Source organism: Euprymna scolopes, chromosome 6 (assembly GCF_053919585.1).
Source record: "Euprymna scolopes isolate OS-2025 chromosome 6, ASM5391958v1, whole genome shotgun sequence".
Classification (NCBI taxonomy): domain Eukaryota; kingdom Metazoa; phylum Mollusca; class Cephalopoda; order Sepiida; family Sepiolidae; genus Euprymna; species Euprymna scolopes.
Genome location: NC_136487.1, coordinates 123,981,530 through 124,008,005, shown reverse-complemented (window position 1 = coordinate 124,008,005; position 26,476 = coordinate 123,981,530). Strand labels below are relative to the sequence as shown.

At 32.6% G+C, this 26,476-nt stretch overlaps 1 protein-coding gene across 4 annotated transcripts in view; it reads left to right on the top strand.

Annotated features, from left to right (window-relative positions):
- The window catches only part of LOC145277924 (piezo-type mechanosensitive ion channel component 1-like), a 562,742-nt gene that overhangs the window by 414,325 nt on the left and 121,941 nt on the right, over nucleotides 1-26,476 (top strand). For all 4 annotated transcript variants that reach the window (XM_080129998.1, XM_080129997.1, XM_080129996.1 and 1 more), the window contains 7 exons: nucleotides 1,721-1,874; nucleotides 9,385-9,548; nucleotides 13,798-13,877; nucleotides 18,867-18,947; nucleotides 20,573-20,828; nucleotides 21,432-21,605; nucleotides 24,161-24,256. In XM_080129998.1, the coding sequence (XP_079986124.1) occupies nucleotides 1,721-1,874; nucleotides 9,385-9,548; nucleotides 13,798-13,877; nucleotides 18,867-18,947; nucleotides 20,573-20,828; nucleotides 21,432-21,605; nucleotides 24,161-24,256 (1,005 nt within the window). The remainder of the gene's footprint in view (nucleotides 1-1,720; nucleotides 1,875-9,384; nucleotides 9,549-13,797; nucleotides 13,878-18,866; nucleotides 18,948-20,572; nucleotides 20,829-21,431; nucleotides 21,606-24,160; nucleotides 24,257-26,476) is intronic.

Here is a 26,476-nt window from a genome sequence, read left to right as displayed (position 1 = left end):
CTCCTTCTCAGCACCACCATATTTCCATTTCTTTCATTGTGATAGCTTTTTATGGCTCCTTTTAGGCTGAAAGCATTTTATTAAAATAAGAACAATTATAAACAAGAACACAAGTCTGTCATGAGTGTATGTCTCCACTTGAGGATGTAAGGATGGCTTTGTTTTATCAAGGCTTTACTTCAACATATTGTATGAAGTATTTCCAAACTTATGTCATGAAAACGGTGATAACTTAAAAACTATTCTTCTGATCAGTTGGAATTTTTCATGGTGGTTATTGTCATCAAAGAACAAATTGAAAAAAATCAGTATAAAAATTCTGTCAATTTTGACTGTAACCAAAATATTTCAAAATCACAAGATTTATGTATGTCAGCCACATCCATCTTAGGTGGGTTGAACTGGTTTCCTTTGAAGGAGGAAGTGTCAAAAGAATATAAAATTTATGAGCAGTTCCCAATTGCACATATATCCTGGTCAGGGGAGATGATGCAGAGAGTTGTCAATGTCCTCCTACATACAGCACCTAGTGTTCTCAAATGGTCACCCATCTGGTACTGACCTGGTTCAACATTGCTCAACTTCAGTGATCTGATGCAAACTCTTGTGTCAATATAATTATGCCACACACAAGATGTGGGGGCTTTCATTCATCTTTAATGAACAGGATCAAGGTTATCACCAAAAGCATAACTTTTAGCTATTCCATGATCTTGACTTTTTACCTAGCTATCCCAAAATAAAATCTGTTCTAAGTTGGACCATGATCCATATTTTGATCAAGTTTGGTGACAATTGGTCAAGCAATGTGGATGCTAGCCTCTACAAAAACAGACTCTATCACAAACATACCATCCTTTGCAGAGGTAATTATTTATCACTAAAGAAAATTATTGATGATGAGGGTTTTTGTTAAATTAGAAATTTAAGATACAAAATTAAAAAAAAAAAAAAAAAATTTAGGCTACATACAGAGACATGGCATATATCAGCAATAAAGATTATGTATTTAGCTTGATTGGTTCTGAAGTCAGGGTTCAGTGTGTAGATTGAAAAACTAATCAACAGGTGCGTATTAAGCAACATTCAAGATAGAATGGACCATCTGTAAAAAGTTGAATATCGAATGTCGTAGCAAGTCATAGGAACATATACCAGAAAGAACAGTTGGAAATAAGTCATACACTGTCCATTATGATTATACAATTTCTACAGCTATGTACCAGAACTATTAAAATCAGATATGGGACAATAAGAAAGAAACAACTTTAAAGTTAGTGTCTCCGATGATGCTTGGTTAAACAAAGTTGAAAGGGATAAAGATAATAAAATACCAAGGTCTTATGTATGACATGAAAAGAAACTTGAATCTTAAGATATCCATCATTCTAATAAGGATAGGATTACTACCTGGCAAATATACCAAGTAAACCAAGTGCAAGAGAGATACAAACAATTGTATTTAAAGGGACAGTTAGAATCTTAAAAAGACCTCTTGGTTGGAATGTATGAAATAGTGGGTGAATGCTGCCCCATCCTCAACTAGGATAAAATAATAAGAAAATTGGGGAAAAAAATAAAGTAGTGTTTTCATTGGTATGCATTTTAGACCCTTATTAGATTAAGAAAGCCTGAAAAGACACATAAACCATTTTCATATATATATATATATATATATATATATATATATATATTAAATAATTATATATATATAATATAGGCAATTATCAAGAAGTCATTCCAAGCTGAAATCAGTCCTGCAGTTGTCTCTTTGGAAGATGGGGATGCTACAGCCTCAGATAAACTTTTTCCAGAAGATGGTGACACTCAGAAGAAAGAGGAAGAACCACAAACTCCTGAAGCACAAACTCCTGGTGAGTCTGGTTATTTTTCTTTGAATTTTTCTTTTTTTTCTTTTCTTTTTTTTTCTTTTTATTTTTTTGTACTTAACATAAAAATCTTATATTAAGAATATTCAGACATTTGTTCTCATTTTCAAAAAAATCTGTAAGTATGAAATCTGACACAAATCCAACAACTAGGATCAGAGGATTTACTGAAAGCAGTATTATTATCCGTTATGTTATATATTGCCTTCTCTGGTGCTACCAGATCAGGCTGTCTTTTGGCTTCCTGTGGCGAAATGCACCTACATTGATGTTTTTTTGTTTTCTGATCTTTTTTGTAAAATTTTGTTCTGCAAAACCAAAAACAAAAACAACAGCCCCCCTCCCTCCCCTTTTTTTATCCCCCCCCTCCCAGACCCTGTTGGTGGAGTATCAGAATACACCAACTGCCCCCCTGCAGAGAGTAAAAGTCCCTCAATGGGTCCACCTGTTGGCCGTAGGTGGCGACCCGTAATACCTTAGAACGGGATCCTGGTGGCTGAGCAACTCACGACCTTGGAACCAAATGGCCGTGATTTAGCAACACTCCACTTTGGCCCTTACTTCGGCTAGACGGGCGGTCGGGCAGGCTCGACCCGACCAACCGGCTAGTCATGACAGTCCCTAATAATAGTAAACCCCCACAAAAAGAGAAATACAAACACATTACACTTATAAAAAAAAAACACACACATACTATCATTAGAAGGCAATGGCAAGGGCCAATCAGATGGTGAAAACTGATGCTATTGACAACTAACCCTTTCTACACCTTGCTGGGTCCAAGGAAATGGAAAAAATCGTCATAAGCAGCTATACTCACTGTTTGAGTATATCATCATTGTATCCCTGAGATGCTTGGGCGAATGGGTTTCCCCCCAACCATCTCCCAATTTAGGGCTCCGAGGAGGGTGGGGAGCAAGGATGATGAAAAGACAAAAAATATTCTATGGCTTCCAAAAAAATTAAAAGGCCCCATCCAGAAAGCGATGAAGATGAAAACACAAACTTTCCGGAGTATATAATCTTGGAATCGCAAGATAACACACAAATAACAAAAATGTCCCCATTCAAAATCGAAAGAATTATCAACAAAAATCTGAACAAAAAACAAATTAAAAAATTAAAAAATGGAACTTTACTCATACAAGTATCTACTAAAAGTAGTGCCGAAGAAATTTTAACATGGACAAAGTTCCATGATATAAACATCAAAGCCTACCCTCACAAAACCCTCAACACCTCAAAGGGAGTCATCAGATGTCCAGAACTAAACACCTGCTCTCTAGATGAAATAAAAACAAACCTAAAAAATCAAAAAGTTATAGATACTAAAAGAATTACAATAAAAAGAAACGAACAAACAATTAACACCAACACATACATATTAACTTTTAATACTCCTACTCCACCAACTGAACCCAAGATTGGATATATTAACACAGACCACTTCGCTGCCTAAACTGCCCAAAATTTGGCCACTTCAAAGAATACTGCACCAGGAAAGCAGTATGTCCAAAGTGTAGCAGTAACGAACACCAGGAAACAGAATGCCAAGGAAATATAAAATGCCCAAACTGTGGAGAGAACCATCCAGCATACTCGTCGCTCTGCCAAAACTGGATCAAAGAAAAAAAAATAAATGAACTTAAATATACCAAAAACATAAGCTTTACTGAAGCCAGGAAAATTATTGAAACAGCCACCACAACAGAACCAACTAGATCATACGCAGGTGCAACCAAAAATCAATTAAAAACAATAGAAAACACTGAACTAAAGGAAATCTCTACCCTCATAAAATCACTTTGTGAACTAGTTGAGACATCGAGGGCCACCTTAGGGCAACTGCCGTCAACTCCAGCTGTACTTGGAAATAACTACCAAACAGTTGAGAGTAAAATCCCACCAGATCCCCAAAATCAAACACAATCCTCTAACAAAAAACCCACACAAACTGAAAACATCCCAAAATCAAAAGAACACTCGCCTAGTACCCTCCGCAAAGGAACCAGAAAAGAAGAAAACCAAGCAGTAGACATTCAAAATAGATTCCAAATTCTAGAAAAAATGGAAACCGAAAACACCCTGGAAAAAAAAAAGAAACCAAACACAAGTAATCAAGAGGGAAAAAATGAGCAAGAACCCAAAACAGCAACATCCCAAACAAGACCCAGATGAACGTCCAGATCCAAATAAAAAAAAGAAAAAACCCTCGAAAGCCATGAAGTCATGGAGATTGAGGAATCCAACAACCCAAAACAAAAGAAAGAAAATATAAACCATGACTAACAAAATCCTACAGTGGAACATAAGAAGATTAAAAATTAATATCGAAGAAATGCAAATACTTATCAAATCCTTATGTCCTGCAATAATTTGCCTACAGGAAACACACTTAAAAGAAAATGACAAAATTAACATAAAACACTACTCAATATACAACCACATAAACAAATTATCATGCAAAGCCACCGGTGGATCATCAATACTGATAAACGAAAACATTCCACACAGCAAAGTGAACTTAAAAACAAATATGCAAGCTGTTGCAATAACTGCAACACTACACAAAACAGTAACCCTGTGTTCACTCTACATACCACCAAATGAAACAATAAACGAAACAGAATTAAACAATATAATCAAACAACTACCTAAACCTTTTCTACTCTTGGGAGACTTCAATAGTCACAATATGTGGTGGGGCAGTAAAAAAAACAACAAAAGAGGCCAAACCATAGAAAAAATAATTAACCAAAATGACCTATGCCTACTCAACAACAAAGAGAATACATATATGCACCCACCAACGGGAACCCTATCAGCAATCGATATAACACTATGTGACCCAACTATATACATGGATTATAGCTGGAGAACACATAAGGATACATGCGGAAGTGACCACTTCCCAATCATAATAGAAAACGAGAATCCCAAGCTAGAAGACAAAACACCCTGCTGGAATTTACAAAAGGCAAATTGGGAAAATTTCCAAAATACATGTCAATACAGATTAATACCTGAAGCGAATCCTAACTTAGAACACATCACATATTTCAGCAACACCCTACTCACAATAGCCGAGGAGAACATACCAAAAAGTTCCACTACTACAAAATATAACAAACCCTGGTACAATAAAGAATGCAAAGAAGCTATAAGAGCCAGACGTGCAAACCTAAGGAAATTCAAAAACAGTCCAATGAAAGAAAATTTGAACACCTATAAAAACAGCAAAGCCAAAGCACGGAAAACTATCAAAGAATCAAAACGGAACACGTGGAAAGACTATGTAACAAAAATTAATCAAAACACAAAACCCAAAAAAGTATGGGAGATGGTCAGAAAAATAGCAGGAAAAAATACAAAGAACCCTATTAAACACCTTATATGCGACAACACGAAGATTACTGACAAACAAAATATCGCAAATAAATTAGCAGACAATTCTCAATGAACTCATCATCAAAAAACCAAAATAAAAAATTCCAAGCTATAAAGAAAAATGAAGAAAAAATAAAAATAAACTTCAAATCAAAAAATGAAGAAAACTACAATCAATTATTCAACAGTGCAGAACTAGAGGAGGCAATAAACAAATCTCACGATACAGCAGTCGGCCCCGATGAGATCCATTATCAATTCCTCAAAAAACTACCAAAACCATCACTGGACTACTTATTACAAATTTACAATGAGATATGGATAACTAACAACATTCCAAAAAACTGGAAGCAGGCAACAGTAATCCCAATACCCAAACCAAAAAAAGATCATACAAACCCAACAAACTACCGACCCATTGCACTAACTAGTTGTTCGTGCAAAACTTTTGAGAGAATGATTAACGAAAGGTTAAATTGGTACTTGGAAAGCAAAAATCTAATTACAGAAAGCCAGTCGGGTTTCAGGAAAAATAGAAGCCCCACCGATCACTTAATAAAACTGGAAACACGCATAAGAGAAGCATTTGCAAAAAAAGAACATCTAATAGCAATTTTTTTTGACATGCAAAAGGCGTATGACACCGCTTGGCAATACGGAATCCAAAAAGATCTATATGAACTAGGACTTAGGGGTAGAATGCCAGAAATTATCAGAAATTTCTTAACAAATAGAAACTTCCAAGTACGGATGGACAACACTTATTCAGTCCAAAAAGATCAAGAAATGGGGGTCCCCCAAGGCAGTATCCTGTCTGTCACCCTCTTCAACATTAAAATAAACAATATCATAAAAAACATAGACCCAGGAATTGAAAACGCCCTATACGTGGACGACCTACTTATATACTACCAATCTAAATATATACAAACAGCCGAACGCAAACTACAACTCTGTCTGAATAAAATAAACAAATGGGCCATAGAAAATGGATTTACATTCTCAGAGGAAAAAACTAAATGCATCCACTTTTGCAAATTACGAAAATTCCACCACGACCCCAACCTGAAACTGGATAACAAGAACATCCCACTCACCGACCAACATAAATATTTAGGTATTATATTTGATAAAAAATTGAACTTTATACCACATATAAAATATTTAAAAGCAAAATGCCAAAAGACAATGCAATTGATCAAAGTCCTAGCACACACCGATTGGGGTGCAGACAAAGTCACATTATTGAAATTATACCAAACTCTAATCAGATCTAAAATGGACTATGGATGCTTCATCTATGGAGCAGCAAGGAAGTCCTACATAAAAGAACTAAATACAATCCATCATCAAGGATTAAGATTAGCCTTGGGAGCATTTAGAACCTCTCCAGTAGAAAGCCTCTATATAGAGGCCCATGAGCCTCCACTGATTCTAAGACAACAGAAATTAGCGCTACAATATTACCTAAAGCTGGTATCATGTCCAACAAATCCTGCATACCAATGTACCCTCCACCCACAATACACACATCTCTTCAACAAGAAAGAAAATATCATCAAGCCCTACAGCCTCCGGATAAAAAAACCTTCTCACAGAAGCCCAAATGGACACTACAAAAATACATAAATATAACAAATCAAAAATTCCACCCTGGATGATCAAACAACCACACATAATATTAAAATTAAATAAATATCCCAAAACGAAAACCCACCCATCAACCTTCCATGAAGAACTACTTATCATCCAGAATACATACAAAGAATATACACAAATTTACACTGACGGATCAAAAGATGGCGATAAAGTAGGATGCGCAGCCATCCACAAAAAAATAAAACTAAAGAAAAGGCTCCCAAACGAATCTTCTATTTTCAGCGCAGAAGCAACAGCCATAGATTTGGCACTAAATATAATAACCAATGATGACCATCAAAAATATATCATATTTACTGACTCACTTTCAATACTCATATCTCTAAAAGAAAAAAAAATGACAAACCCACTTATTACAAAATTGCTAAACAAAATAGATGCCATAACCATAGAAAAAAACATCATCTTTTGCTAGATACCAAGCCATATCGGCATCTACATGAATGAACAAGCAGATAAGGCAGCAAAGGAAACTCTGCAACAAAACCACATAAGTGGAAAAATCCCCTATACAGACCTAAAGACTAAAATAAACACATATTTGAAGAGAAAATGGCAAGAAAACTGGAGCTCATGCACCAAAAACAAATTATTCCAAATAACACCAAATATTGGAACGAGAGACACCAAAAAGTTAACAAGAAAGGAAGAGGTAGTAATGACCAGACTGCGAATAGGTCACACTCACATCACCCACTCACATCTACTAAAAGGGGAGGAGACACCAAACTGTATAACGTGTCAAGAACCCTACACAATACACCATATACTGACAAACTGCATTGACCTTGAACAAACCCGAACAAAGTATTACCAAGAAAAAAATCTGAAAACAATATTAAACAAGATTGATCCCCAAAGAATTATCAATTTTGTGAAAGAAACTAAAATATACTCAAAAATATAAGGAAAGACCCCCCCCCCCCCCCAAAAAAAAAACAAAACCTTAAGAACAAACCAATATTTAACACAACATAACGGACCTTTCGGCATTAAATGACCCCAAAGTGGTTGATATGCCGTAAAACAGAACAAACAAACAAACAAACATATATTGCCTTCTTATAGAAGAGTGTCTATGCACATCTTGTTCTATGTATGATTTTTATTTTTTTTACTAATGAACCACTCAACTAAAATTAAGGCCCCCAGAGCACTTCTAAATTCAACATTACAGTGTTTCTTTCTCTCCCCACCCCAACATAATTTGAAGAGAAATGATATATCCAGAAGAATCCATCACCTTTTTTTTCTTTTTGAGTACATAGGAGTCACCATTTATCAAGGCCCAGAGGCCACTCGAGGATAAAGGTTAAAGAGTGTACAGTATCAGAATCATAGTAATCGTTAGTAATGGAGATTTGGTAAATTTGTTAACATAAGTGGAACAGCTCATCAAGAACTTGTTTACATTGGACTTGAAGATGGCCATATTGTAGTCAGCTGGAAAGCAGGCAAATGGAAGAGAGTTCCACAGGCGTGCCGTTCTAAGAAAGAAACTTTGTTCTTGGAATCTACGTTTAGGCACAGATAAAGAGTAGGGGAATTTCAGCTAGATGAGTATTTCTCGTGAAAGTTTGGAGGGGGGGGGGCATAGATTGGAGCTCAGACGAGCACTTGCCATGAAAATAACGATAAAGCAGAGACAGGCTCGCAACGTCTCCTCTGTGAAAAAGAGGTTGCAGGGAAGAAAAAAGGGCATCCCCTACTAGGCAACAAAGTCTATTTTGAACTCTATCAAGACGGGATTCAGCTTTGTACTGATGTAACAAATCCTGACAGATATCTCATTGGTGGTCTTTTTGGTCCTGTGTGAGCATTCGTGAAACCCAAATAGCACTTGCTTTATTGTGTCCTAGGAATGACAACATCACTTCCAATGCACTGACGCAGGCATTCAACTCTACATGAATTGGTTGATGTGCACAATGTTTTCTGGATATGCATGGGCCCTTTGTCACTCACATCTCTATTGCCATTCTGAAATCGACAAACCCATCTCCTAACTGTGCTGACATCAACTGTATCAGCTTTGTGAATGTTTGACAAATGCAGGTGAATGTTGATTGATTAAATTTTTTCTGCATGAAGGAATTTTATGACACAGCTATGCTTCTGATGCATGTCTATAACCTGGGTTGCTTCCTTGGCATCTCACACCATCCATATCTGTGACAGAGGGATGAAAATTTCAGGTCATGAATGCATAAGTTCAGTCATACATACCAATGCAGTTTGCAGTCTCTTCTGATCCATTTGGGCGGAATAAAAAAATAGGAGGCATTACTTTTGGAAAGACCCTTTTACAAGCACACGCATGCACATAGATAACTGCCCTTCGTATATTAGATTTCCAGTTTTCTCAAAGCGAACATTATATCAATTTGTTTCTCTACTAAAGATGGTTTAATACTTCGATCCTGTATTGTTTTCTTCCTTTTTGATGCAGACACAATATTCACCAAGATCGCCAGCAGCTTCTGCTTAGTCATCGCTATACTAGTCAGCATGGCAAATTGGTTCATTAAGATATTCAACCATATATCACGGAATTATCGCCATGTTGCCCGGATTCTTTCTGATGATATGAAAAGAGAAAAATTAAAAATTCAGGTAAATTTTTTTTTTTTTTTAAATTAATATCTTTTATCCTTTTTTTTAAAAAATTAATATCATTTTTTTTAATATCTTTTATCAATTTTTTTTTTTTAATACTTTATCATTTTTTTTTTTTTTAAATTAATATCTTTTATCATTTTTTTTAAAAATTAATATAAATTTTTTTTTAATATCTTTTATCAATTTTTTTTTTAATATCTTTTATCAATTTTTTTTTTAATATCTTTTATCAATTTTTTTTTTAATATCTTTTATCAATTTTTTTTTTAATATCTTTTATCAATTTTTTTTTTAATATCTTTTATCAATTTTTTTTTTAATATCTTTTATCAATTTTTTTTTTAATATCTTTTATCAATTTTTTTTTTAATATCTTATATCAATTTTTTTTAATATCTTTTATCAATTTTTTTTTAATATCTTTTATCAATTTTTTTTTAATATCTTTTATCAATTTTTTTTTAATATCTTTTATCAATTTTTTTTAATATCTTTTATCAATTTTTTTAAATATCTTTTATTAATTTTTTTTTAAAATTAATCTTTTATCATTTTTGTTTTTTTTTTAAATTAATATCTTTTATCATATTTTTTTTAAAATTAATATCTTTTATCATATTTTTTTTTAAATTAATATCTTTTATCATATTTTTTTTAAAATTAATATCTTTTATCATTTTTTTTAAAAATTAATATCTTTTATCATATTTTTTTAAAATTAATTTCTTTTATCATATTTTTTAAAATTAATATCCTTTATCAATTTCTTTTTTTAAATTAATATCTTTTATCATTTTTTTTTTAATATCTTTTACATATGCTAAGAAAATATCAATGAGTATGTGGGGAAAATGACTGAACCCAGAAACACTCACATGTCTGTGCATTTTGTAAAGTCCAGTTGGGGAAAACTAAAATGGCATTGCACAGCTGATTTTATACTCATTGGTCATGTAATTTTCTGGTTTGTCTCCTTTGATCTTTTGTGCTAACTCAAGTAAATAACTTATAAGGCATCCATTTGAGAGCTGTGGAGAATGTGAAGTTGACCTTTAGTTACTGTAGCAAGCATCTTTTTTTCCCTTTCTCAATCAAGTAAATAATTTGAACCCGTTACATACACACACTTTCATCAAACAAACTTTTCTGTTTTTCAAACATTTTTACTTTTTAATCTCTGCCATTTTTGTTTCTTCCTACCAAATAACCTATTTTTAAAATAGGATTTTGAAAGTTAAATTTAAATATTATAGTTTAGCATGGTCATTAAATTATTAATTGAACCGAACTGTTATCAAGTTTATAACAAATTTTGTTAAAGTAATCTCATTTTAATCTCTATAAAGTTATTGGATGTAAATAGTTTTCAAAATTTTCAATCTTTTAAACAAGTATTTTAGAGCCCAAACTGATTTTCTACCACAGTTCAAGTACTTTCAAATTGCCTTTGAATTTTGCAGGCTCCAAAAGTAATTTTTTTATCAAAACATTTTTCTTTTGAAAATTATATTAGCGTTGCCTGGTTGTAAAATATCCTTAAATGTATTTTAATTTATCCAGACTTTGTATATATTGAAATGGTCAAATGTCTATCAGTTATTTCATATGATATTATACCAATATATAGTTGTGATTTCAAAATTAAAAAAAAAATTACTTGGGTAGTATCAGCCAGAATCGAAACCGAAAGCAAAATTTTAAAGTAAAAAAATGGAGACAGACAAACAGACAAAGTGGGTTTTATAAATGATTACAATGAATGAATATGCTGTATTGCCACTTTCATTGTATTGATTTTTAATGTTTATAGTTTAATTTCTGTGAGTAAAATATTTAAAAATATTTTTGTATTTTTATTAAAATATTTCTTTCCCTACAAAATATATGGCTTTCGAATCGTAAATTGCTTTGGCTATTTCTGGAGTAGAAAAGTAAATATATGTAGATTTTTGTAAAGCGAACTTAAAAAGAATCTTGTTTAAGAAGTTTTCCGAACGAAATTTGAAAATTTTATGGATTTTGAAAATAAAGTGTTTCGTGATTGAATGATATTTTGCAGGAATTTATTCCTGTTTGAGTCAGGTAAATTATTTCCAGTTGGAAACAAATGGCGTTTAGTTTTGTTTCTGTTTCTCCCATGAGGAAACAAATAAGTTTTTGTGATGGAATGACATTTTTTCAGGAATTAATTTATATTTCAGTCATGTAATTTTTTTCTAATTGAGATTGTACCCAATTCATATTAGTGATTTTAAAAATATATAATCATTCCGTAACTCTATCATTGCCCGACATTGTCTGGTTGAAAAATGTGCTTAAATATATTTTCATTTATCCTGATTTCGTATATATTATTATTGTCAATTCTCTATTGGTTATTTAATATGATATTGTACCCAATGTCTAGTCATGATTTCAAAAGTAAAAAAAAAATGACTTGGGTGCCATGAGCTAGAATTGAAACCAAAACCATAGCATTAAAAGCTAATGACGTTACCACTAAACCATGGTCACTAAGATATGAAATTGTTGAAAATAAATGTATAAAATGTATAATGATTTGCACATGCGTATAAAAATAGTTTTAGTTGATTCATGCTTGGCAACTTATTTCTTTCATTTTTGATCCCTTAAAAACTATTTTAACTGACTAAAGACCCATAAAAAACCAAAAAATGCAATCATCTGAATTGTCTTGCATCATTCTGCGACCTACCATTTCAGAGGAGATTTATAACTGAGATTTTGCATTTGGTTAAGTTTTTAATAAAAAAAGCTATTACAACACTGCAAGTAACTTTAAATTAAATTTGTTTTAGTCTCTACAAAATTATTGTATGTAAATATCTAGCAACACTTTTAATCGTTTAATATATAAAGATTTTTTCCAATCTTAAATTAAAAGATGTTCCAAATTTTCAAGGGTCACAAAGTAATTGTTTTTCAAAAGGTTAATATGGCTGAGTTTTTTTTTCTACAAAGAGACAGAAATGCATTGTGGTTGTTTTACTTTGTAATTATTCTTCAGTATAAGGGTTTTAAAAGAATCTTAATATTTAAATTACTTGCTTTGATCAAACTATTGTTCTTATCTTGAGTGTTATTTGTGCAACGTTTCGATCAGTGTAACCTTCGACCGTCATTAGGAATGTTGGTTGTTGTTTTGGAAAAGAAAGGAGAAAAATTAATGGATCTGTAGATATTTTTGTATTCTTGGAGTTTTTCTGTTTTTTGGCCGTGGCTTCGTATGTGTGAAATAATTGATTGAACAAAGAGAGGTAACTTTAATAAAGATCAATAGGGATTATTTCCCTTCCATCGCCATAATTTTAAGGGTGTACAATTTTTGTTTTTCCTATAATTAGAGGTTCCTAAATGCTATTAATAGTTAAACTTGGTCTGCTTAGTAATTTTTCCTTTTTCCGTCTGTTTGCTGCTTTTGTTTGTTTGATAGTAAAAAAAACGAGTTTGAATAGAGGGGGCTAAGACTTGCCAGGTCATAACATACGCTTTAATATATTCTAATTCATGCAGATTTCATATTATTACTAGGGCTATGACAACAGCATATTCTTTTCATTTTGTAATTTTGAGTATATCTCCAACACAGACGCAGTTAATCAACCGAGAACCACATCACTCTACATAAAAACATAAGATATCAATGGATATATACCTGAAAATCAAAACAAAGAAAGAATATGCTGTTGTCATAGCCTTAATTATTACAGAGCCAATTCTCTATTGAATATTGTACCTAATATATAGTACATTTCAAAAGTTAAAAAAAAAGAATTGTGCCATCAGCTAGAACCAAAACATTTAGCACTCCAGTCGTGTTCCCTACTGATGTAGGTAAGAAAAATTTAATATTAAACGACTTGAAGAAATGAATTGAATTTGTGCATAGGCAGATAGAAATAGTAATATGTTGGCAAGTCGAAATGAACATTTTGCATTTCAGCTTAATTTGCAGAAGTTTAAAGGTAATGTGAACAAACATTTCATTGCTCAACTCCCCACAATCCTCTGTTAGACATGGCTCCAAATAGTAGCCCCTTACATCTAAGTGGCAATATACCTGGCTTCGGGGTGAAAAAATATGATAAGATAGAAAATTGAGAGCAAAAAAAAAAAAAAAAAATAATAATTGGAGAAAGGGTAATTTTGGATCATTTAAATAATGAGAAAATAAAAATTTGTAAATTATATATATTTTTTTTTAATCTTTGATTATTTTCAGGCGGAGAAGCAAGGGCTAGTGTTTGTGGAACCTGAAATGAATGTGGATGAGGCACAAGATGAAGGAGCTGCAGATAATCTGTGAGTACAAATGGATGAATGCCTTCTTATTGTTATATACGATGTATGGTCACGAGAGAGTGATATTTGGTAGTAACAGAATGTCAAAACAGAAAAAGAAAACTCAATTTTAAGTTTTAATGACATTCTGAATATGCATTCAAAAATATATAAAAATAGCATTTCATTTTGAACAAAGAGAAAACATCCTGTCTGGTTAGATGGGGGTGGTCGCATGCTCATAAGAAAATAGGACTAAGGAGGGATCAACTACTTGTTGGTTGAGTGAGGTAGATAGGTGAATGTTGTCAGAACTGTTTTTAGCTAAGGTTGGAGAAAACTAAATTTGGTTGTGAAAAAAACTATGTAGAAAAAAATAAATGATTATCTCTGCAATTTTTGAACGATGAAAAAACTTATTGGTTCTTTAAGCCAATTATATCTAACTAACTGAGCTGTGTTCCTGCGTTGCCTGGTAGAGTAAATTAATTAAAAAAAAAATTCCATTCAGGAAATGTGTATGAGTAGGGGTCTTGAATTAACCCAAAAATGTAATTCGTCTTTTTTTTTTTACAATTAACACATGTAGCGTTAAAGAAATAAACAAAATGAGATAATTATTACATTTTTTTGCTAAATTAGGAAGATCTGAATTATTTAGATTCTTTGGATTAATGTCTTCATCTTCAGTGCTATTTTAATCATGTTTTGGTCAATGTAACCTCTGACCATCAAGTGTATAATGTCGAACTTGAAAATTTGGACAGAATTTTGAACGGAACCCTTCATTTATTTAACGGGGGTAGTATACTCTTATTCTGCCAGCCATGATGGGATAAAAGTCCTAAGTAATTTGCAATGTATTTTTCGGTTGCCCACACTGAGAATTGAACTTTCAACCTTCAGGAAAATATTACTATTGTGATTGATTTTTTTTTTTTTTTTTTTTTTTCAAGTACTCTAACCACTTTGCCACAGGTCCTTGCATTGTTTAAATGATACACAAAATGAGAACAGTGGTTCAAAGAATTCAAATAATACGAATAACCAATCCTCATCTAAAAAATTCAGAAAGATCTGATTTGAACAGATGGCATATTTTCGTAGAGTAATTGCTTGGGTGATTGGATCTCCCTCTTTATCTTCCAAACTATTCAACAAAAAGATACCAGGAGAGAAAATCCAAAATTTTTTTATTTTATTTATTTTTTTAAGAGTGATTATTCGTAATCTTTATAAAGTTATTGCAAAATCAGTGACATATTCAAAACAGAAACTTCAGTTTTCAAATAACTAAGCATGTTCATGTGATCAACGTACTAAGATTAACTAATTTGCATATTGCTATACAAAAGGACATCTTATTAATTAACTATTTTCTAATTCAAGGACCATTTTCATTTTATTACACATATGATTTAGTTCTGCACATTTCTTCATAGCGTGGGTAGAAAATTTGGTTGAAAAAGAGTTGTTCCAGTTTTTTAGGTCAAATTACTTCTGGTGGTTGCAATCATCAAGGGTTTAATGTCCGTTATACATGCTGGCATGCTTTAAACGATGTTTAGAAATTGACTTCCAAAGTAACCTATGTCTAGCCTGATCTTTATCTCTATTTCCACTAGGTCAATTTTTATCATGCCCTTATGTTTTTCTTGGCTTACCCCGCTAAACTGCTACCTCAACTGTTCTTCATTTACTAACCCAAGAATCCTTCTAGTTTTTTTTTTTTCAACATGACTATACTATTGAAGTGTGGTACTATGCATCGGTCACTAGTGTGACCAACTCATAATGTACTATGGGTCATATTAGTTACTTAGAAGTCTTTTTAAAAGAGTGAATGCATACCTGGAATCCGGTGTGGCTTTTCTTCCTGGTGGTTCTCCATTTCTTGATGATGTGTTCTGGCTGAGAAAGGTGACGACCTCATCATGACATTCAAGGCAGATTAAACAACACGCAACACAAGTTGTAATATATAAGAAAATCTTAACTTTTTAGTTTTACACTATATGTCACAATATTTTACAAAAAAAAAACCAGTTAACGACAATTCATAACATTTAACTATTAAATTATCATATTTCTAGAGAGCTAACTAACCCTAGGTATTCTTAACTAGTGCTGGGGAAGAGGGAGGTGCTCCCCTCTTTTTACAGGGAGAGAGTAAAATATGTGTGCTCACCCCATGGTTTCACCGGTGAAAAAAGAGAAAGAGAGAGTTCTGTCGAATTGCATTGTGGTCCCTTTTTCTCCTGTATCCATCCGTGAGCGACCAAATCAACCCCCGGCTATGGTAAGGGGAGGGGACGACAACGCAGTGGCACTTACGAAATGTACTCTTCTTTACACATCTCCCCATACTGTCTAGATTTAACCTTCCTCTGAGGTCATCGGAACTAAACCTGTCTTAAAGACAGATTCATCATATTATTCTCCTGTTTCTCTCCATGCATGACCAGGTTTTACTTCCATACATCATCACATTGTGTACACATGCCTGATAGATTCTTTCTTGGTGAACAGTGGTAATGCTCTGCTGCTTAGTAATGACAGAAGTTTTCTGAACTTACTCCATCTACTCCTAATTCTTACAATCACACACAATCCAGTAGTACATCATAAATTACCCCCCCCCCCCACACACACACAGATATAAAACACTGCAGCCAAACAACTAAGTCTATCCATCTAACACATATCATTGGCTAGTTTTTGATCTTGAGGTATTTTTAAAAAAATTGTTTTTAAGGTCATTACATTAAGTGGCTTCATGGCCTGTCTGAAACGATTTTTATAAATATACACACACACACACACATATTATGGACAAGTAAACAGGTTACTATTCCTCCATTGCAACTTTAAAAAAAAAAAATTATATCATAACTAAAGTTTCAACATTTTGGTTGAAAAAAAAAAAAAATTCCAGTAAATTTCAGTCACTTTTTAATATTTCTCATTCATCATCATTGTGTTGAACTCTATCTTGAGAACCGTCATTGGCTGGTGTCCAAGGAATCCCTCAGATCCACATCAGATCACATTTTGATCAGGGAACGGTCTGTGAGGATGTGTGCAATGGTCTGCATGTCAGCACTGCCAAGACATTGAACGTCTATCCATAGCCTAACTTGTGCAGGTTGCTCCATGTTTTGACAACCTTTACTCGGGGCCCAGTTGAGTGTTATCCACTGTTTCTGAGAGTTTGGAACCTGCTGGGAGACCATGTTTTAGTGTCGAAAAAGCCTAAATAGTGTTATCTTCAACAGACTCATTCCACCGACACAGGCGAAAGAGTGCTGGTGTTATTCCTGTGACAGTGGTGAAGCTTTTGTGGGATGGTAGTCGCTGCGACACTTCTTGATTGTCATGCTCTATCTTCATTATCATCTCTCAGCAAATCCGTGGTGGACTGATTCTGAACAGTCTTCAGACAGCAAGTTGGTTAATTTCAGCTTATCAGTCATCATTCTGCATGTCTTGTTGAGCGCTATGTTGACCATGAGCAGAATGAGGTCGTATAGCAAGTGTTCCTATGGCTTCCATGTTAATCTTTTGATAGACAGATTGTTGCACTATGCTCATCTTGGCAAAATTTTGGGTATTATTCCCGCAATGTAAGGATCCATGGCATAACGGATAAAGTGCTGAGTAAATCAGTTCTAAGTGACAGTCTTCTGGAGGCTGAAGGTTCAATCCTCAGTGTGACTGATAAACTAAAAATACAATTATAAATAACTTAAGATTTCTATACGGTCACGGATTAAATAAAGCATTCGATCCGAAATTTCATACAGATTCCCAAGTTAGACAGAAATTCTTGAGTCAGCAAGTTACGCATGAAGGAGTGAGGAGGTTAAGTCGGCCACTACTCTACGAAAATAGCATCCAAGATGAGAACAGTTTGAATAATTTTACCGAGTGGCTATAACTCTCTTTCTTACTATATGTTGTTTTATTGTTTTACCGCCCCCCTCCTATTTTATGCACTATTTATCACTCTCTCTAGAAAACGATAAAGAAAGGAAAGAGTAAAAAAATTGGAATGTTTATTTATAAACAAGAGACTATTGGACTATTGTAACAATTAGAAATACTATTTAACCTTTAGTTTCTTTGTTTTATTTTTTTTAACATGCAAGAGCCACCACTTATCAAGGCTCAGAGGCCACTCGAGGATAAGGGTTAATAAGTGTACAGTGGTCAATGGGACACTGACATAGTAATTGTTAGTAGTGAAAATTTGGTAAATTGGATTACTTAAGGGGAACGGCTCATCAAGAACTTGTTTACGTTGGACTTGAAGACGACCATATTATAGTCAGCCGGAAAGCAAGCAAATGGAAGAGAGGTTCCACAGGTGTGCAGTTCTAAGAAAAAAAAACTTGGTTCATGGAATCAACGTTTAGGTTTAGGCACAGATAAAGAGTGGGGGGAATTATTGATAGTGTTTTCAGCTAGTTTGAGAGAGAAGATAGAGAGAAAACAGGAAAAGACTAATTTTTTCTTACTTTTTAATATTTAACTGGCTTTGCAAACTCACTTTTTTCATGAATAAAACAATCTAACCAATCAGCTTTTCTGAAAGTCAAATTATGATTAAAAATATCTCCATGATTGATGTTCGTGGTCCTTCATTGATTAAAACTCTTTTCATCTATTGAGTCAAGAGTTTCTTGCTTAACTTTGCAACTCTTATATTTTATATCTTACTATCTGGCCTTTTCAGCTCATTTTCACTTCACAAAGTTGAAATATTTGAAACAAAAATTTTAAATAATAAACTTTCCATTCATAATTGTCTTGCAAACATAAGACAAAATCATATTAATAAATATTTATAAATGAATAAATATGTCTTTTTTTAATAATTTTTTAATGCCATTTTAAAATAATTTTTAATGCCTTTTTAAATACTTTCTAATGCCTTTTTAATGTTTTGGCACACTTTTAATTTCTTTTTTAATAACATTTTAATGCTTTTAATAACTCAACGCTTTTCAGTGATAATGGTTTAATAGCAATTAACATCGAATCACCAACAAAGGCTGATGCTAATGTAAAGAAATCTTTCAGTAAAACCAGGTGAGTAGGTGTTTTGTTGGCGTTTATTATTTACACTTCTGGCACCTCCTGCATAAATATGGCATAATCACATTGACACACCAGTTCCCGCTGAATCACTGAAGTTAAGCAACATTGAACCTGATCAGTACTAAATGGGTGACCATTTGGGGCTTCCAGGTGCTGTATGTGCTCTCCACTTACCTTAGCATTGTTTCCAGTTGTCCTGGACTTCTCCTTGTCACTGGACTCAAGTGCCGATTCAGGAGAAGTGTGGTTGAGGATTGCACAACCCTTGCCTCACAATTACATGTGCAGTTGCCCCTACGGGGGTATCTTTTGTTTTTCTAGACTGAACAGAGGCATCGACCTCTTGCATCCCACGTGGTTTCCAGCTGTCTCGACCCTGTCCTGTTGTTGGATCAGGTTGGTTGGAGCAATGAGAAAGTGACACTGGCTGCGTAAACCAGCTTCACTTTAAACAAATTTCTAGCGCGAGTCATCCATCATTGCTAGAATGATCAGATGGTCTTCAAATGGGATTGCAAATAGCATTGTTATTATAACTAAACTTATGTATTCATGATCTGTTGTAGATATTGACGATGTGAGACTCTAAGAAAGTAACCCCCTGTCATGGATGTGCATTAGAAGAAAAGATGCATCATTGAATTCCTGGAAAAAAATGCATTGAAAATGGTTATGACTATCTTTAAAAAAATACATTCTGAAACACAAAAGGTTGCCTGGTTTAAAGGTACCACTCTTGTCTTCATAGCTGTTCAACTTTTTGAGTTAAAAAAAATAGGAGGCATTATTTTTGGAATGACTCCTGTATGCATGTGTGTATGTGTATATATATATATATATATATATATATATGATTTTTTCTTTCTGAGGTAAGTAAATTTCTGCTTTCTGAAGAGTCTATGATGAATATATTCAGTATATTATATATATATTAATAACTGATTGATTTTATGTAACAAAACAGCTGCTGTGAAAAATATATGGAAGTTTTGACATGTTGAACGAAATAAAAAAAATAAGATGAATGAAACTTTGGAATGTAGCTTTATTATCTATTTTATATATATATATATATATATATATATATATATATAATCTATTTTTTGGCTAAAGATAATGAATTTCTTCACACTTGAGAAATAAAGAGAAATATGAAATACAAAAAATAAAAATATGAAATATGAAACAAAAAAGAAAAATATGAAATATGAAACACAAAAAATAAAAATATGAAATATGAAACACAAAAAATAAAAATATGAAATATGAAACACAAAAGAAAAATATGAAATATGAAACACAAAAGAAAAATATGAAATATGAAACACAAATGTATGTAAAATTAAATTTTATAATTTTAATATTTTGAGCAATCCTCTGCTCATTCTCAAAAAATAAAAATATGAATGAAATTGAAACCGTTTTGAAAAACTGGAATTTTCAACTCATAAATTTATAAAGAAGCTTGTTTACTTCAGTAAATTTCTTACATGACCTGAGAAATCTTGAATTTGTTTTTAGCACACTGAAAATATATTTTATATAACTTAAACTTTAATATTTTCCAAGAGCCTAATGGATGCTTTTATATATTTATTTTTTTTTTGTATTCAAAGCCTTGACGATATGGAAGAAGATGAAGAAAATGAGTTTGAAATGCAGCAGCCTGTTCTCTACCGTTTGCTGGTTGCCTTTTACTACATGCTCATCTCTCGTTCGGAATTGGTCTGCTATTTCCTGATTGTGCTTAACCAAATGGTGTCCGCCAGCCTGTTGTCCTTGCCACTCCCACTTATGGTGTTCCTGTGGGGGATGCTGTCAGTGCCACGCCCATCCAAAACATTTTGGGTTACTGTTATTACTTATACAGAGGTATTATCTATTATTATTTTGTTTCTTGTCCAGTATTCCACCTCCCACTATTAAAAACAAAAATACAGAATAATCTGTATGATGTATGGACCTATGATAAAACAAAAATCATATTCCAAAAATTATGTAAATTCATAAAGTAGTTCTATTTTTAACTAAGAAAATTAAATTTTATGAATATTTGAGAAGTGAATGTCTTAGTTGCCTTTTTGAAAAAACAAAAAAAGACTCACCAAATAAGGGAGATAACTCCCAAATAATTCATACTTACTAGATTTATGTTGTTAATGTCTATGAATTTCCATTAATCGTTTAAAAATGATTTTCCTTATAAAAATACAACTACTTGATCAATTTATATGATTTTTGGAATATGCTGTTTTCATTTTGTTAAGAGTATGTTTATCATACAAATTTGACTAATCCAAGTCCTTACTTAGAAAAAACATACTAAACCAAATAGATTTATCTTATATAAATTGCATTGCCAATTTGAACAGATTAATTAAGCATATGTAATAATCTAATCATTGCAGCCACACTTTAATTCCTACCATTTTTATTTTACATAACATTTTTGATTGGCATTTGTTTCTTTTTAAGGCTGTGGTTGTTGTGAAGTACTTGTTCCAGTTTACAATCTTCCCCTGGATCGAGGTCATCAACCCGAATCCATTCTGGCCTCCTCGGATACTTGGCATTGAATATAAAACGTATTATGCAAATTACGATCTTGCATTGCTGCTTATTCTTTTTATTCACAGGACAATTCTCAAAGTAAGTCTCGTTCATCTATTTTGTTTCTTACTGTTTAGATATCATTTAATCTCTATTATATAAAAGTAACTTTGTGTGTGAATTCCTTCTTCTTAGATTATGAAACTGCTGAGCCTAACTTTTGCAAATTTCAGACAAAGGTAATTTATATGTCTGGCAGTATTCTAAAATGTTTTGTACATATTTTCATCCGGTAAGTATCAAAAATAAAAAAAAAATCTGATCTTAAAAATAGCTTTTCTCTCTTATAGATATAATAGAATAATTTTTACAAGGGAATATTTTACGTTACATCAGTCAAGAGAGATAATAAAATTTCAGTAAATCATTTCTTAAAAAAACATATTTATTATAATTGACGATGTTGCTCAGTGGTAGAGCATTCGACTACAGATCGAACGATCCCATGTTCAAGCCCAGGTGTACCTCACCATTTTATTTAATTTTTTTTCATATTAATAAGTTCAATTTACGATAAAAGAAGAGGTACCATTTAAAATCGACGCAAATCATTTCTTCCTTCTCACATTTTAAAATTAAACATTAATCAGAAGTGTCTTTTCAAGGGCATTCATCATCAAGCCCAAATGTCAGCTGACATGATATTATAAACAAAGACGGACAGAATTTGATAAATGACATTATCATAATTATTTATTTAAAATTTTTTTGTGAATTAGTCCACCGGGCAAGTTATTCCTTGTAATATATAATAATCAATAGAGGATTGATTCTATAATAATACATGTGCAATCTGCATAAATTAAAATATCATATTTAAGCATATTGCAATGCCGGGCTGCTAGTTTGTAGTTATGTTTTCAAAGTCGAGTATATATATGGAATAATTAAAGAATATAAAATGTAATTGCTAAGTTGATTTTCCTGCAGTAAAAATTCAGACTTTCTTGGACTGAGTATACAAATTGAGAAAATCAACTGGAAATTAAATTTTTTATTTTTTTAAAAACAGATTCGATTATATTAGGAACTCAAAGGAAATTGTGCATTAGAGTTAACAAAAAAGGAGTGTTGGAAAAACAAATATTTAACTAATAACTATTACTAAAGGCAACAAAAGTTAATTTTTTTTTTTTTATCTATCTGCATAAATTTTTGTGCTTTAAAGTCTTTGAAATTTCAATTTTAATCAATTTCATTACAGTCTGAATTCAAAGTGTCGGACTCCAGTAGCTAGTAACCATGTGGAGTTTCCCACAGTTGCACCATCTTGAACCCATTTTTTTTTTTACAAGCCCCTGAGGCAATGATACAAAATCTGAAAAAAAAAAAAAGAAACACTTAGTGTTAAAAGTGAAAACCTATGCAACCTGATAGATTAAAATTTCTTTCATTTGGTGAAAGTCTTTTTGTTAATGTTTTTTTTTTTTTTTTCCCCACACACTTTTTTGCTTGGTAACTATGCTGCACCATTTCCAGCTTAGATTTAAGTATCTACTTTGTAAGAACAAACCTATCAACGAAACATTCTGAAAATCCAATTCTAGAAAATAAGTTGTTTTAGTGAGAAGTTTAAAATAAAAATCAAGTCTGACTCAAATCGTAATTCGCAATTTTCCGAAACCCGATGACTCTAACTCTCAAAACATCTGCCACTCAGATTATAATTAACAATTCTCTAAGACATGAATCTTGTTAATCAAATAATGATGCCAACTTGATTCTGCTCTGGGAGAAGAGTTCTTTTTTTTTTTTTTTTTTTTTTTTTAACTCAAAGAAGTTGGCCATACAAAAGAATACTTATTTGCACAAGTGAATTTTGTACATATTTGTTACATCGCTGTATTTTAAATGTATTTATTCATATTCTGACTACTTTTCATCTTAAATGTTATCTTCACTTTTCAGTCGATGTAACCTCTGACCTTCTTACAATGTATCTTGTCCAATTCAGGAATCTTTCTTACTGAGCTTGTGAATCTGCACAGAATTTTGTACACAGATTACACTGACTGAAATATTGCAAAAATAACACTGAACATGAGAACAGTAGTCCAAATAATTAAAAAAAAAAAAAAAAAAAAAAAAAAAAAAAAATTAGAAACATAAACTTTTGTCATTCCACGAAAATAACAAAGTTCTATCTTGTAAGCGGAACATTCTGGGTTCAATCCCCAATACAAGGTGTCACCCTCACTTTTTTTCCTTGTGGATCCATGTGGCAGCTGCTTTATAAGTTATGACAGCAGTATACACCCTAGATGAGTTCCTCTGAAGTAGGAATGGTCTAAGAATATCAAATTTACAAGCAGTCTTCAACCGCTTGTATATCCTGATCAAGGGAGATAACAACGTTAGAATTTTGCAGTTCTTGAAGGGAGGTGCCAACGTCCTCCTACATATGGCACCTGATATTCTCAAATGGTCACTCATCTGGTACTGACCAGGCTCACTGTGGCTTAAATTCGGTGATTTAATAAAAACCAGTGTGTCATTGTGATTATGCCATATTGCTCCCTACGTTGCAGTACATTATTCAAAATTATCGATTTAAAAAATTTAAACCTTTTAAGATTGAATTGCTTTTTTTTTAGCGCTATGGATTGTGGAAAGATGCAGAAGACATTAATGCTGATTTAGAAAAAGCTGAGGGTAAAGAGCTCAGTCCTCCATGCACCCCTACACCTGACGTAAGTAATTATTACTTATTTGTAGTATTTTTGTTTAAACTTTTGACCTCCCAATTTGTGTTGATTTTTTTTTTTTTTTTTTTTTTTTTTTTAAACAAACTTGTAGCAGTGTTTGATAATTCTCTGCTGGAAGACAATTCAAATTTCTTCAATCCCAAACCAGCAATATGAATCAAATATTGGCAATGTAGTCAAATCCCAATCCCAAACCAGCAATATGAATCAAATATTGGCAATGTAGTCAAATGCTCTTTCCTTAGTGATACTGTGTTTATACTGTGTCTAGAAGATTTAAAGACTTTTGGTATTGATGCTATTTAGAAAGTTATGTCCTAAAATTGAAAAAAATCTCATAGTACAAATGAAGAATTGAAGCTAGAAATGTGTTTCAGAGCTTACAATTAATTGCAATAAAATGTCCACATTCTCTTGGTACACTTAGCTTTATAGATAGTCAACTCCCCATTCGTTGCTGCAGGGATCAAAAGGTGGAACATCTGCTCACTTCGATCGCAAGTCTTCTCCTGTTTTTCTCACTTCTCTTTTGATAAGTGACATAATTGTGAAAACTGTTTTTCTTAATTCAATCCAAATATCTTAAAATACAAATAAAATGTTTATATTTTAATTTTTGTCTCAACCTAGAAATTATCAAAATAATCATGGCTGCATTCCAAATGCAATGTTTATCCACACCCCTAGGCTATATATATTGTGACCATCTAAATCATAATTATTGTTTATTATCTGGCATATTTAAAAATGCAGACCATAAAATGTTTATATTTTAATTTTTGTCTCAACCTTTAAATTATCAAAACATATCAAAACATTGGTTTTATCCATAGTTAATGTGGCTGAAACTAGTTTAAGAAATAGATCAAGAGGATGAGATAGCAGCCCCCACCCATCCAATTTTGGTCTTGTGTCATATCTTATTTTATAAAAAAAAAAAATTACTGTACTACACACTTTTAGTAAAATTTTAAACATAATTACAATCAAAATGTTTTATTCCAAATGCGATGACTACCCAGATTCCTGATTAGAAAAATACTGAACCAGATAATTTAACAGTGAATGAAGACATGATCTTCAGACCATATCCGTATCTACGTGAGTGAAAAAAATCCATTAAAGCCGCAAATGAGTCGTTAGAACTAAACCTCATAATATGGAAAAATTCATCACTTAAAACTTAAAACAAATACATATCTTCAAAAAGTGTCAGGAATCCTGGAACTCCTGTGTAGACACTAAATTGCATCAAGCAGCAGAAATGATCAAAATAAGAGATATCAATAAAAGGATGTCAAGAAGCCAAAAAAAAAAAAGTTTTAATGAGTAGGGTTTCCCTTTGCAAAACTCAATCATGTTCTTCAATCAGAAACAAAAACAATAAAAAGCAAACCAAACACCATCAATACTTAAAGATAACAAGAACTTGAAGCGAAAAAACTTTTTTCCAAAATTACTGGATTTGGCATTAAATAACCCAAAAAGGGTTGATGTGCCGTAAACCAGAACAACCTAAACAAACCAAGCAACAATGTAACAATGTGGACGCATGTGAAATGACGTCACTGTAAAGATAAAGAAAAAGACTATAAAAAATAACATCCAACTGACGGAGCACATTCGAGAGGAGAAATGTTAGAGAGGAGGAGTATAATCACTGTTTTTTGGAGGGGGGAGTACCTGGGAATAAATGTCATTGTAACAACAAAAAAAAGTTATTACTTGTCCTATGTTCCTTGCGATGTACTCTGCTACAATGTGTTGGGTCTACGTGTGTAAATGTGTACTACATTACAACAATAATGAATGAAAATTGGCTAGTCAAAATCAAAAATAGATATGTCCACTTCAATATTATTTAGATCCAACTTGTAGGCATCTTTGAACGACAATAAATGACATCAAATGACACAAAGGATCAAAATAAGCGATACAATAAAAGGATGTCAAACAGAAAAGAGGTGGTAATGCCTAGGCTTTGAATAGGACACACGTATGCCACTCACTCATACATACTGAAAGGGGAAGAAGTATCAATTTGCATTTCATGCTAAGAACCTTACACAGTGCATCATTTATTAATGGTCTGTATAGACTTTGAACAGATCCGACTGAGATATTACCAAGGAAAATAGCCTGAAAGAGATCTTCAACAAGGTCGACCCCAAATAAAATTTTTAGATTTCTAAGACCAACAAAGTT